General features: G+C 46.8%; 1 protein-coding gene across 1 annotated transcript in view; it reads left to right on the top strand.

Annotated features, from left to right (window-relative positions):
* kcnh5b (potassium voltage-gated channel, subfamily H (eag-related), member 5b) overlaps nucleotides 1–14,033 on the top strand; it is a 352,424-nt gene that overhangs the window by 233,497 nt on the left and 104,894 nt on the right. Inside the window, exon 8 of the mRNA XM_041214640.1 lies at nucleotides 8,386–8,585. Within this exon, the coding sequence (XP_041070574.1) occupies nucleotides 8,386–8,585 (200 nt within the window). The remainder of the gene's footprint in view (nucleotides 1–8,385; nucleotides 8,586–14,033) is intronic.

The following is a 14,033-nucleotide window of genomic DNA, read 5'->3' as shown; positions in this document are numbered from 1 at the left end:
TTAAAAGAAGAGTATCTTTCCATTTGAAAAATGCAATTCAGTGCTTTTATTCTGCTTTATGTATCTGTTTCCAATGGTTCATATTTGGCATATACTAAAAAGAAATGGACTATTTACTTAATTGTATCCAAACATCTGGGTCAGGCTTCAGGTGATTTGAACATTTCAGCTTCTATCATTCTCCCAGCCTAACAACGAAGCAGCGTGTCATATTTACTATCAGTACTTCATTCTTGAAGGCTTTAAGGACATGTGTAGGTGGAAAAGTGCTTGATGGATGAAATGGGCCTACTGCCCATGATCTACAGTGTCATGACTTAGAAGCACAGAACCCTTCGTAATCAATTATGATGCTTGTTCTGTCTGAATCATAGATAAACAAATGAGTAATGGAAGAAATTGGAAAATAGGTTAAGCTAGCACAGAACCCAGATCTATTTTATAGCTTGTGAATGTGCTGCCATTTTTATACTGATAGACAAAAGTTGCTGTTTTACCAAAATCTGTGTAGTTATGCACTGAAGTGTGCATGTGCCCAGCTCTGTCCCCAAGCAGCTATTGCTTCTCAGCAGGCAGGAGCCTATTTTACTCATAACATCAAGATGACTCAATGGGCTGGGTTTTACAGTCAGTGGCAAAGTGACGGCACTCCACTGGCCGCAAAGGAAGCTGCCCACAAAGATTTAGCTTCCTTTCTGTGTTGCAGATTTCCCTTCTTTGGATGCCATTTTGAGCCTGGCGCCAAGCCAAGGGGATCTCCAGGGCCTGAATTTCATGCTTGGCGTGTGAGCCAAGTGGACGGGCCAGGAAGTGGATGTATAATCTGCTCCCGGGAGAGATCAGCCAATTAAGGGCTGCCTAGCGGGAAGTACGTCTGCTTAATGGTTGGAAGGGCCGGGCAAGGGTGGGAGCCTGTCAGGCACCGGGTCCAATGGCAACCAGGTGGGGGCTTGAAAAGCAGTGGGGGCAGCTCCCTGAAGGCTGCCAGGGGCACTTTGTAGCTTTGGAGTTTGACAAAACATTTTTTTTGAGCTGCAATGGCATCTGCATCTGCCGGGCACACCAGGTGGGAGATCAAGTCCGGTGGGCACTCGCCACCTACCCCCCCCACCCCCCCCTCCCCCCCCCCCCCACCAATCCTCATGGAGGAGGCCAGTGCCAGGCAGGGCATCATCACCCCCAGCGATGGCAAGAGAAGAGCACCACACCTGACCCAAGAGAGCTTGGGCATAGGTGGCAGCTGAGGTCAGCGGCCATGATGTTGTGCGGTGCACATGGGTGCAGTGCTGCACAAAAGTTCAACGATCTGCACTCGGCAAGGGTGAATACCAAGTTGGCATGGATCTGTGTGGGGAAATGTTAATGGCCATTCCACCGTGGTGTGCAGGGGTGTATAAGTCTGAGTGCCAACTGTCAATGACATCGGGCCAGCCATGGCGGTGAGCTCTGGATGCTTGGCCTGAATGCTTTGCGGGTTGAGGGCCACAACTTGGTTGTGCCCTGGCGGGGTTGGTCAGGCTGTAATGGCGCTGCAAGTAGAGGGTGGACTAATCAATGTTCCCCTATCCTTTCAGGAGAAGGGAAGCCATAACAACATTGAGAGGTCAAGGGCGGGCAGAGGCACCCCAAACCTGCTCATATTGACAAAGTACAAGATGGATGCCTTAGAGATGGAGTGCCGGCACCCAGCTCAGTCCACCACTTGTGGAGAGGCAAGGGTCTCTGACAAAGGTAAGGGTGCAGTGCACAGATGCGAGAGTGTTAGTGTGTGTAAACGTTGTTGTGCTATCTCATCTGTAATGGAAACCTCAAACCTGGAGTCCTCATTGTTAATTGAAAGATGATGGGACCAGGATGCAGATCTCCATTGTCTCACCAGCCTGCCTAGCATGCACAGTGACAGTGTGATGACTAATACTACTGACATGTCATTGTTCTCCCCTAGAATCGCCATCCAGCAAACGAGCGCAGGACCCCGATAAGCCACCCTTGATGCCGGAGGACCAGTGGCTGTCAGATGCACCTGCATCACACCTCCTCTCTGCAACAGGCACCGGTGCAGATACCAGCACCTTGCTGGGCACTAGATCATTGGCTACAATGTCGGTGCACAGCAGTGAGGGCACGGCACACTAGCATGGGGAGCAGGCAGAGGCAGGGAGTGCCCAGGGTGCTGGCAGTGGGAGGACTGCTGGAGACCAGGACCATGCTGAGTCTGAGGGCAGATGATGAGCCTCTGGACTTGTCCATTAGGCAGCAGATGCTGGATGTCCAGTGGGATGTGTGGGAGGATCCGGCGGAGATTCCTGAGGGTTTGCTTCCCTGGTCTATGTCATGGAGGAGTCCATGTAGAGCATAAACACTGTGGTGAGCCTCAAGACCGAGTGCATTGCTGCCTCCATTGAAAGAGTAGCGATTCTCATGGAGAGGCAGCTCCAGGAACAGAATCAGCGGTTCCTGGGGTTGCGCTTGGACCTGCAAGCCCTCACAAAGGCAATGATCTCAGAAGGTCTCTGCCAATGTGAGAGATGGATGAGGTACCTGGTATCTCTGCTAGGTGCCCGTCCATCAATGGCGAGCAGGGAGGTCCAGACTGACCTCACGTTGGCACATGAGCTGCTTGTTGTCTCTGCGGACTCCTCTCAGGGCGTTCTAGATGTTGGCAGCAGCTCCTCCACCCCTTGCCAGTGACCGTGGCATCTGATGAGGCTGCGATGACTGGGGAGAGGCCAGCCGTGGCACTGGCTGCTCCCTCCCATGCAGGGCCAACACAGGCTTCATTGGCTAGAGGACGACCGCCAAGGTCATCAAGGCCAACAGGACAGCAGAGTCAGCAGCTGCTTCCAATGTCGCTGCCAGCAAGGAGGGTTGGGGTGGGGGTCACCAAGATGCAGCATTTGCAAACGTAAGTTTAAGGCACTGTGAGCACAAGAGGGACTGTTCACGGGCGATCTTCTGTTCAGCAATGTTTTGTTAATTTGTTTACTGGTGTGACCATTAACACCAGATATAGTTATGTTCATTTGATGTGAGTGCCAATATGATATAAATTTTGCTTTTGTGTTAATGGCCTGAGTATGCTTCACTTGTTTTGTAGGCGCAGGGCACGCCAGTATGTCATGTTGGACGTGAGTGGCTCTAAACTTTGTTGCGCAGGCACTGAGTGGACTTTGGGTTCAATGGAACAGGTCATTTCAAATATTCGGTAAGGAGGCAGTGCCCCGGCATAAGGTGGAAGCAGTGCCTGGGCAGCCTAGCTGAAGGAGCGTTGAATCAAGTCCCACCTTGCCAGTGCCAGATTGTGGAGAGTGCAGCATGCAAACACTATTAGTGATACCCGCTCTGGGGGGTATTGTAGTGCTTCCCCTGAATGGTCCAGGCACCTGAATCTCATCTTCATCAGACTGATGGTCCTCTGAATTTCTGCCCTTGTGGAGGCATGACTCCTATTATATCTCTGCCCTGGTTCTGTTCTTGGAAGCTGGAGAGAGGTCATAAGCCACCTTTTCAATGGATAGACCTTTTCACCCAGCAGCCATCCAGCCATTTGAGCTGGAGCCATGAGTATCCATGGTGCCTGTGAGTGTTGGAGGATTTATGCACCATGGGAGCTGCTAGGGTACCTTGCACAGTCTTGCAGAATCTGCGACTTGTGGCCATACGCTAACTGGATGCTCATCGAGTGGAACCAATTTCTGTTGACGAAGGCACCCGGCTCATGCACTGGCTCCTTGATGGCCACACGTGTGCAGTCGATTGCACCCTGGATGCAGGGGAACCCAGCAATCAATGTGAAGCCTCTTGCTCACACAGCCTGACTGGCTTCGTCCGTCCGGAAATGAATAAATATCATGATCGACCTGAACAAAGCATCAGTCACCAACTTAACGCAACTGTGGACAGCTGATTGGGACACTCCACCCACTGACTCCTGGAAAGAGCCGGAAGCATAGAAGTTGAGCGCCACTGTGACCTTTAGAGCCACTGGCATGGGGTGGCCACCCACACAGTTGGGCATGATCTCCGGCCTAGCCAGCTGATATATGGAGGTCACAGTCTCCTTGGAGAGACCGAGCCTCCTTTGACACTGCACCTCTGACATGTTGAGTTAGCTGCATCGCTGCTTGTACACTCTGGCAGCAGGATAGTGGCGCCTCCTGTGGCCCCCACTGCCTTGGACTCCCTGCTGGTCCTGGGCCCTCTGTGCCTGTGCCTCTTCTCCCAAAGGTCGCTCCCTTAGATGCTGCCTTTGGACATCTGGCTCCTCTCCCCTCTGCTCCTCTCTTCCTCCTCAGAGGAGCTGCCACCAGTGGAGTACTCAATCCCCATTACCAGAAAAACTGAAGGCTGTCTGGTGACTTGAAGGGTCTACATGGTATAATTACTCTAGGGGGCTTGGAGACACCAGAGAGTCTTGAAATGAAGGCTAACAATGCAAAGACTGAAGCTCATAACAGAAATGAAACTGTCAAGTTTCACTCAGCAGCCAGCAGCAAACTATCTCCTATACTCCTCACTCCTCACAATGGCAATGCCCTAGACTCTTTTTATCCCGCATTTGGATCACAATTAATTAAAAACAGGCTGCCCGCCTGCCCATTTTGCCCACGTGGCAAGCGCAAAATTGCACGGGCAACATAAAATCGAGCGCAGTTGGCTCTTTAATGGCCTTAATTGGCCTTTTAACTGTTGGCAGCATGGCTTTGACTCCCACGACCTCAATATTGCTCAAGTGCGCAATGAGGTAGGGGCACATGCCTGACGTCACCGTGCATCATTTCACGTGCCTTCGGGTCCGGTGTGCGCCCAAGCTCGGAATGTAAAGTTCAGACCCAAGTGTCCAGCAACAGTAATGTCATCACGTAGGGTAAGCAGCCAATGACATTGAAATATTCTCAATGACAGCAAACTGGAAGTGAAAATCATTGAATCATTTTACATTTAATTTTAAATTTTACAGATATTGAAATAAATGACTAAGCCATACACAGAGGATTCAGGTAGATGTTAAAATACATTTTTAAAGCTTGTTTATTATTTAAAAAATATATGGAACTCCTTACCACAGTGTTAAAATTTGGGATTCCTCAAGTGTCAAATTACTCTTTCAGGGCCAGTGACATTTTTTAGCAGTAATTATGAAGTTTGTAAATTGTCAAACAAGGTGTAACTATTTCAATGCTTAGTACAGTGTGACTAAGGGACTTAATTGAGACAATCTGGCGCCTAATTGGCGAGTGTTGGGTCTTCCCTAGGATTCAGGATTCCAGGGGGAAGAAATCCCATCTGGTGGGAGCTGTCAGCCAGTCAGAGGCCGGCAGCTCTCCACTGCCTGTCAGCACCACTTGGAGTGGTGGCTGCTGCTGGTGAAGCATCCAGGGAGGGGCCTAGGATTGCCGAGGCGCCCAGGCACAGTGAGCGAGGGCGGGATGAGGGTCATGGGGAGACGGTCACTGGCTGGGTGAGGGGGGGGTGGAGGAGTCAGAAGAAAGGGCAGTGGTGGCTTTCAGAAGGCTCCCCCCTCCAGTTCCTGATGTCAGGGCTTTTGATCAGGCACAAGGTTTGCTTGTTGGTCTCCCTGCATGGCGAGTTCTACGCCCACCATTGGTTGAACACCAATGTGGTCAGGCCCTTAAATAGGCATTAATTGCCCACTTAAGGTCCTCAATTGGTGTCCAGGGAGGCCATCCACAAGCCTTCCCTCCCAGATTTAATCAGGTGGAGGTAGGGAGGCAGCAGGCACCCATTCTGCATCCTCCTGCCTGATTAAGTGCCCCTCCCTCACTTTCTAACTCACCTCAGGAGCAGGCATTAAATTTCACTCTTAAGAATGTAAGTTTAGAGGTCCTCATCAGTTCAACGATTTCTAATTGATTGTATTCAAAGGGAACCTCAACAGTGCACCCTCTGGAGAAGTGTAGAATCACTGGCAGCAATTTCTGGATTTCCACATCTAACTGCGAACGCTGACAGTTTTGCTTATCATTACAACTTCAAATCTAGGCTAATACTAAATTGTAAAATACCCATAAAGTCCAATAGAGTGCCTGGGTACTTTTGAAACATGCCTTCTTCCCCAGGTGATGTTATGCCAACCCCTGCTCAGAGCCAAATTCTGTGCTGATGCCGTCTTGTGTGGATCTCATATCTTTCAGCCTCGTTACACTTGGAAGATAGATTGAGACTTGCTTCCCAAGTTTCATTGCCTCTTTTGAACTCAGGATCACCTAAACGGTCATACTGATGGAAAAGTATGCAAAGAAATCCAGGATTTCTGAAGTTGTACATTTTAAATTGTGCTTGTTAGGAAAGAATGGATTTAAACAAGTTCCTTCGATGACAACTGGGAATAAGCATGGGTCTTGATTACATTATTAAATTTTGGTACTATAAGTGACTTGTTGTTTCTCCCAAGGCCTTTGCCGGCATGGCTTAAAATTCTGATGAATGCAATTCTTAAATGCAATACCACAGCTTTCTGAGTATTTATACCACTATCATCTTTATCCTCAAAGGCGAAACAGGAATGCTAAGTGCCAGAAGAAGAAAATAATATTAAGGTTCGTATATTCAGTATCATTTTATGCTGAAGGACTGGATACAGCAATAGATTAAAACATTTCCTTCCTGGTGCTCAAGTCCAAATCAGACTGATTTTTAAAAATCATTCATGGGATGCGGACTCCGCTGGTTAGACCAGCATTCATAGCCCATCACTAATTGCCCTTGAGAAGGTGGTGGTGAGCTGCCTTCTTGAACTGCTGCAGTCCATGAGGTGTAGGAATCCACAGTGCTGTTAAGGAGAGAGTTCCAGGTTTTTGACCCAGCGACAGTGAAGGAACGGCGATATATTTCCAAGTCAAGATGGTGAGTAGCTTGGATGGGAACATCCAGGTGGTGGTGTTCCCATCTATATGCTATCCTTGTCCTTCTAGACAGTAGTGGTCGTGGGTTTGGAAGGTGCTGCCTAAGGGGGCTTGCTGAGTTCCTGTAGTGCATCTTGTAGATGGTACACACTGCTGCCATTGTGCCTCGGTGGTGGAGGGAGTGAATGTTTTGTGGATGTAGGTGCCAATCAAGCGGGCTACTTGTCTTGGATGGTGTCAAGCTTCTTGTGCGTTGTAAGAGCTGCATTCATCCAGGCAAGCGCGGAGTGTTCCATCGCACTCCTGACTTGTGCCTTGTAGATAGTGAACAGGCTTTGGGGAGTCAGGGGTGAGTTACTCACTGCAAGATTCCTAGCTTCTGACCAGTTCTTGTAGCCACAGTATTTATATGGCTATGATGGAAGGAAAATCTCCCTAACAATTGATTTTGGATATTCTCAACCAGTTCAAAGTGTGAATCCACAGAACTAATCTTCACATACTTCAGTTATATTAAACACTAAGTAGACAATCTCAGTCATGAGTTCCTGTCAACAGCTCTCTCAGATGTCTGCTCATTGTCACGCTTTTATTTAAATCTTTCTATGCGCAGTTTCACCATTTTAGTTTTAGCCTTCCAAATGGCACCCATTTTATAGAATCAGAGAACGGTTACCGCACAGAAGGAGGCCAATTGGCCAGTCACATCTGTGCTGGCTCTCTGCAAGAGAAACGCAGCTATGACCACAGTCCTGCCGTTCCCCTGTAGCCTTGAAAAATAGAATGGAAGGATGGCTACCACACAGAAGGTGCTCAAAGAGCTGACACCAGCACAATGGGCCAAATGGCCTCTTCCTTTGATTCAGTCGGTGGGGGCCACTATAACGTCCTTCGATATAGTTGCAGCTTGTGATTTTGTTGAATTTTAAAGTTAAAGTCAGAAACATCTTGCCCATTCATTTCACATCTGCTGTGCAAGACAGCCGACAAGCCATGGCTGAAGTATACCAATTTCACAATACCAATTTCCCTCCACCACCTTTAAATCAGCGATGAACTCCTTCCGGCGGTAGGTTAAATTCAGGGTAAGACTCCATAGTATTGGGGAACAACAAGGCACTGTGCTTTGGTTGAGTTTGCAGTGCCCAAGAAATTTGTTACTTTATACCCTACAAAGTTGGTTCCAAAAGAAGAGGAATTGTGTGCAGAGGGTTGCTCCAAAGCGAAAACATGAAAGAGTAAAAAAAAAATGCAGGGAAAAGAATCTATTTTTAAAAAAAGGAAAAAGTGATTAAAGCTTTAAGAGACTTAAACTTTCTAACAGGGATTGTAAATAAGTGTTCCACTTGGGTGAAGTCATCAGTATTTGATGCTGAGGTATTCAGCTCAGACCCATCTGGTTATTGTGAATGTTTTTTAGACGCTTTTCCAACAAGATTCAAAAAAATACTAAATTCTTATTAAGTGGTATTGTGGAGAGTAAGAGGACTTAAAAGCTCATTGGTTCTTTAAATTACAGCTCTTCTTTATGCAACTATTTTTGGAAACGTCACCACAATCTTCCAGCAAATGTACGCTAACACCAATCGCTACCATGAAATGGTAAACAACGTGCGTGATTTTCTCAAACTTTACCAAGTTCCCAAAGGGCTCAGCGAACGAGTTATGGATTACATTGTGTCAACATGGTCTATGTCTAAAGGGATCGACACGGAGAAGGTACGAGCATATGAGGTAAAATGTCCTAAGACCTCCAGGAACAGTGTTCATTTAATCACTTACAATTGCATGCGCACATCTGGGTAGAATCAAATTTAAATCTAATTATGAAGTAGGCAGTGCACTAACTTGTGAAATTCATATTGGAAAATAATTAATCTTTAGGGCATTTTGAGCCATGGTGGGAATATAATCTATTTTTAGTTTGAATAGACAATTTTTTTTCCCTTAACCTTTTAAATAATGGTTGTAGGTTTTAAACAGGTAATCTTTACAAAATAATTTGCTGCAAATGCCTTGTTCTATATTTGTTGGAATCAGTTCAGTAAAATGTACAAAACTACTGACATTCTTAATTTAGCACAGTGCCTCAATACATTATAACACGCTGTCTGTGTAGAAATGCCTTCACAGCCTTCAAAGTTGAGTAACGTTTGAGGTTATATATAAAAAGTTTTCCATTTTTGCAGAATATAGGTTTTTTTGGAGGGGAGAGATGACAGCTGAAGTAACTGTGACAGTTTATAGGTTTCAAATCAGATTTTTTGCCACCTCGGAGGATTAAGAAACTGTGATGTTACTTAAAAACAACCTCATTTTAAACTTAGATGGCTGAAAGTGACCAGACCACAGTTCTCTGAAGCAATTGTTTACTGCCTTTAACTAAAAAATACCGTTTGTGTAAGGAGAAATGCAATCTTTATCACTTAACAATTTAATCATCTAAAAGCATTACAGATGCATTAAGGCCAGGCATGAGGAAGCACAATTATTTTCAGGAGTTCTGCCTTCATAGCCCACTGCAGTTGTGTCTTGACTTGAGAAATACAATAAACAGATTGATTTCCTGCTTTATAACCAATTCTGTAGCAATTTTGTTAGGTTATCAAAAGACAGACATTTGCCGATGTTAATTTACATCTTGGGCTGAGTTTTTCAAGCAGGGATGAAGTCCCGCCACCAGGACCAAAAACGAGAGCCAACACGACACTGGGCTGGGGTGGGGGATCCTTGGGATGGCAGTTTACTAACAGCAGCCAGTTAAGAGCTTCCCGCCATTTGGTAAAATGCCATGGCAGCAGGAAGATGTCGACCAGTTCCCCCCCACCTTCCAGCCTGTCTCCAAAGGGCTGGTAAAATCCACACCCTTGTTGCCACCAATCCAGGACTATAGTGATCCTGAATGCAAGAGAAGCCACGTTAAAAAAAAAATACAAATTGGGCAAAGGTTGAAGTAAACAATGGGACATCCTGTATTCCTTGCATGATGACTGCATGTGCTTTTAACTGCGTTTTTAAAACGCCAAATGCATAGTTGTGATCAGTTATCATTGATTTTAACCTTATTTGCAACATTATAGTGAAAAGTCAATGCAGGTATGGAAAGTTTAATTTTCTCCTGTATTAGGGAGTGTAACTCAAACCCGAACTCCCACACTCATCTAATACTCAGGCTGGGATTTTCCAGCCCAGTCTGGCAGCATGGGAGATCCGACAGCCCGCCCAAAGGCCCATTGATTTTCAGCGGGACCGGACGATCCGGAATATCCCACCCTCAATATCATTTTAAGGATGTGCTTTGTATGGATTTCCTTATATTTTGAACTGTTGCTGTGCCAAGGAGAAATAATCTTTAGCATTCTGTACTCACTCAACAATTTAATTATTTAAAAGCATAACGGATAAACTAAGGTGATACATGAGGAAGCACAATTATTGACAGGAGTCCTGCTTTCATAGTCAATTACAGTCATATCTTGGCTTAATAAATACAGTGAACAGTTTGTCAATAAAGAATAATGTTGAATCAAATTAATGTATCAGGGTTAATTAGTGTGAGAGCTATTCAATCCCATCGCTCAAACAGCACTTTGATGGCATCCTGGTTTGTTATTTATGTAAATATTCTATGCAGTTCAAAAGATAGAAATATCAGGGGAGGAGTTTCCACCTGGTTGTGCTGGTTTGCTAGTCACGATTCACCTGAGAATGGCCTAACCCACGCAAAAGATTGTAAAATTTTAAGTGTAAATGACGTGCAGAGCAAATTGAGTGTCCCGCAATCTGTTGCAGTTGTTTTAAAAAACATCAAGTTAGGAGCTAGCTATACCTTCAGGGTGAATTCTGCAAATTGTGCCTGTTTGCAGGCCTTTGAAAAGGCCCGAAAAATTAAATTGATTCTTCTACGCACAAGGGCACTTATTTAAAAAGGTTTTCATACAGGACTTTTTTTTTAAATTTACTAAGAAACTGACTACTGCTGCCCAATATAACCAGAAATATATTTTCTTTTAACTTCATTTTCAGTCAATTAAAATCTGGTTATTCACAGATGGTGGATGACATTCTGGTTAAGAATTTTTTGTGAGAAACTCATTTTAAGTTGCATTATTCAAAGTGCGCCAAGATATCTCTCTTAAATACACAAAGGAATATTTCATAAAACAAGTTTAAAAAAAATATTTTAAATGCTGCCCAAATGCACTGGTTCATGGCAGATTTTTGGTTCAGCAATTTGCAAATGAGTGAGTGGGTGCTCAAGAAAATTACTTCTCAAAATGGGTGCAATTGTGGGTGTAATTTGGGCCAAGATTGAGTACTGCATCCTGAGCAGAACATCTGCCCCATCATATGTAACGCTGAGACTGAACTTTGAAGACTTAGACTGGATTGGTTAGAAACATGGACCTGCTTTTAAATCTGGGCAAGTGGATGAGCCTTGAATGAGTTAAAACTGGGTGCATAATTTCAACCTGAATTAAAGTACTTGTGATAAAAGGAATACAAAAAAGAATTGAACTCCAATTCCTTTTCCAACAACTATGCATTACTGGTAAACAAACAACTTCTCTGAAATAATTGAAGAGCAGCAAGATGACCACAGCTAGGTGGACTGTACTGTTCAGCTGGACAGAAAAGGCAATGGAGACATCATTAGGTCGCATTTCTAAATGTCTGAAAAAAATCAGAGGTCAAAATCATCCGCTCTCATTGGCAAAGGGCTTCCTGGCGGGCAGGAGTGGACAATATGATGAGAAAGCCAAAAATCGGTTTGACGCCGGTGTGAAATCACAGCGGGATCATCCGATGGTTTTCACCATGGCGGATCGCGAATCCCACTGGAGGCGTGAACCCGATTCGCATCCCAAAAGTAAGGCCCGACCGGAATTGTATCCCCGTGCCCAATACACTGTTGCGCAGGCAGGAAAACGCGCCGGCCCAGAATACGTCTGGACAAGCATGATGCACAGAAGTCGGGACTCACGGTTAGGGCCTTGCTCAGATCTCAGACAGCCGAGGAGAAGAAGACTCTGGAGCCCTACAGCTACCAGACCCTGGAGGAACATGTGCGTCGATGCTGGGTGGATCCTCATGCACATGGTTCCACCGTGAAGCAGCTCTCGGAAGGTGGGAGGTCTCTATGCAGCAGCTTCGACTTCGCTGAGGCTTCGAAGTTTCATGGACTTTGCCATGGATTGGTACAGATGATTAGTGAAGGGGGGGTGGAAAGGGAGTTTTAGGTACCAGGAGGAGAGGAAGGTGCACCGGGTGGCTGGGAGGGGCGGGCGGGAGGGTGGGTTGAGTTTAGAAGTGGGGGGAACGAATGTGTCGGGGAGGTGAGATTGAGAGGGATGCAACAAAGGTGTTGGGGGGGCTGAGGTTGGGAGGGGTGGATGTAGTGTCAGTGGTGAGGTTGGGATGGGGAAGAATAGTGTTTGGGGGCGGGGGTAGGAGTAAAGGGGAGTACGGTGTAACGGGGGAGAATGCTGCAAGTGAGGAAGTAGGCGTAAGGGGGTAGGAAGTTGTAAGGGAGGGAGTTTGGAGGGGTAAGGCATCTGGGGGAAGGAGGGAGTTTGGAGGGGTGAAGGAGTCTGGGGGAGGAGAGATTTGGAGTGGGTAGGTGTCTGGGAGGAGGAGGGAGTTGGCTGTCAGACCTGCTGAGTTTTTCCAGTATTTTCTGTTTATGTTGTTGTGATGGATAAGGGTTCCGTGTGTGTGGGAGAGTGCTTGCACGAGGCTCTGAAAGGCCCTGTCACACACGCATGCACACACAAACTTCTCCCTCCAGAATCACTCATGGTCAGCTGCGCACAGCTGAACTGCTCATGTGGGAGGACTCGCAAAGCCTGGCAATGAAGCTGAAAGACAACATTGCACATTATTCAGTGAAAGTGAATATATTTTCAAGTTATAAAGTGACAAAATATGTTCACCCATGCAACCACTTGTGATCAGAATTTCTTAACTTTTCTAGGGCTACCACTTTTTCTCGACACTTCCCTGACATCTGCTGCAGGGGTGGAGACAGTCTGTGTAATAGTTGGCCCTGTTGCCCCTGTTGACTTTGGCATGTGTCCTTTAGAGAGCCGAGGCCTTGAGGGACCTGGCTTGCTTTAGCTGTCCTCCTGTGGGCCAGCCGCTCCCTCTGCAGTGACAAAGGACAAATTTGAGGGGGTCACAGCAAAGGGGACTCAGAGGGAGAGGACAGCCTCTGAGATTCCTGAGTGGATGACTCAAAAGTAGAGATAATTAATGCAAGGCAGCAAAGTCAAAAGCAGGAGAGAGAGCACTCACAGTTGTGCTGAGAGAGGGATGATCTGGTGCAGGATCCTCAGGTGAGTGCTTGCCATTGACCTCGCCATCGCCACAGGCACGGTCCACATCCTCACAATTAACATGATGGCACGCTCCTCAAAGTGAGTGAGAGGCCTAATGTGGGTCACTCCACCCTCAGTCTGATACCTCTCCCCGCTGTGTGAGCAGGCTTCTCCTGTATGGAAACAGATGGAGCGAGTGTGAGCAGGACACATGGCAGTGCATGGAATGTTTATGTGGTGAGCGGAGCTGTGGAAGGGATGAGGATGTGAGCTCCGGAGGATATGAGCCTGATGGAGATGTGAGGGTGGGTGTGTGAGTTAGTCATGTTGTCCCATGAGGTGTGAGATCCCTGTGGATGTGTGATGGGTTTGTGAGTGTGTGAGTTGAGAGCGATGAGGTGGTTGACTTACCCTGGGGGAATGGATGAGAGCATTTACCCTCCTCCTGCACTGGATGGCTGACCTCCTCTGTGCTCCAGTGGCGCTGATGCCGCTGCCACCGCCTCCCAGGCCAGATTGGTGATTCTGGTGCACCTCCTGTGGCCAGAGCAGGGGTAGAGGATATCGCGGCGGCCCCAAGAAGCATCACCAAATTTGGGGGATGCTGCCACCTTTGCTTTCGCCTGGAGCAGCCCTGGTCTGAAGACATGAAGTAGGCTGTGTTCTGTTGTGCTTTAAATATGGTGCCCAGAGCGAGGAAGCACTGAGGTCACAGCATGGCCGAGCCTGCCTGCCAGCGATCCAGCGTGTTTCCCCTGAAAGCATTATTTAAGAGGCTGGGAAGGGGATGATATGCTGCAAAAATGTACCATTGTGGCCGGTGGGTAAAATGTCTTTATTCATGCCTGCT

The sequence above is a fragment of the Carcharodon carcharias genome, chromosome 20 (assembly GCF_017639515.1).
Source record: "Carcharodon carcharias isolate sCarCar2 chromosome 20, sCarCar2.pri, whole genome shotgun sequence".
Classification (NCBI taxonomy): Eukaryota; Metazoa; Chordata; class Chondrichthyes; order Lamniformes; family Lamnidae; genus Carcharodon; species Carcharodon carcharias.
The sequence above is the reverse complement of the archived record's forward strand: the minus strand, read 5'-3'. Positions and strand labels throughout refer to the sequence as shown.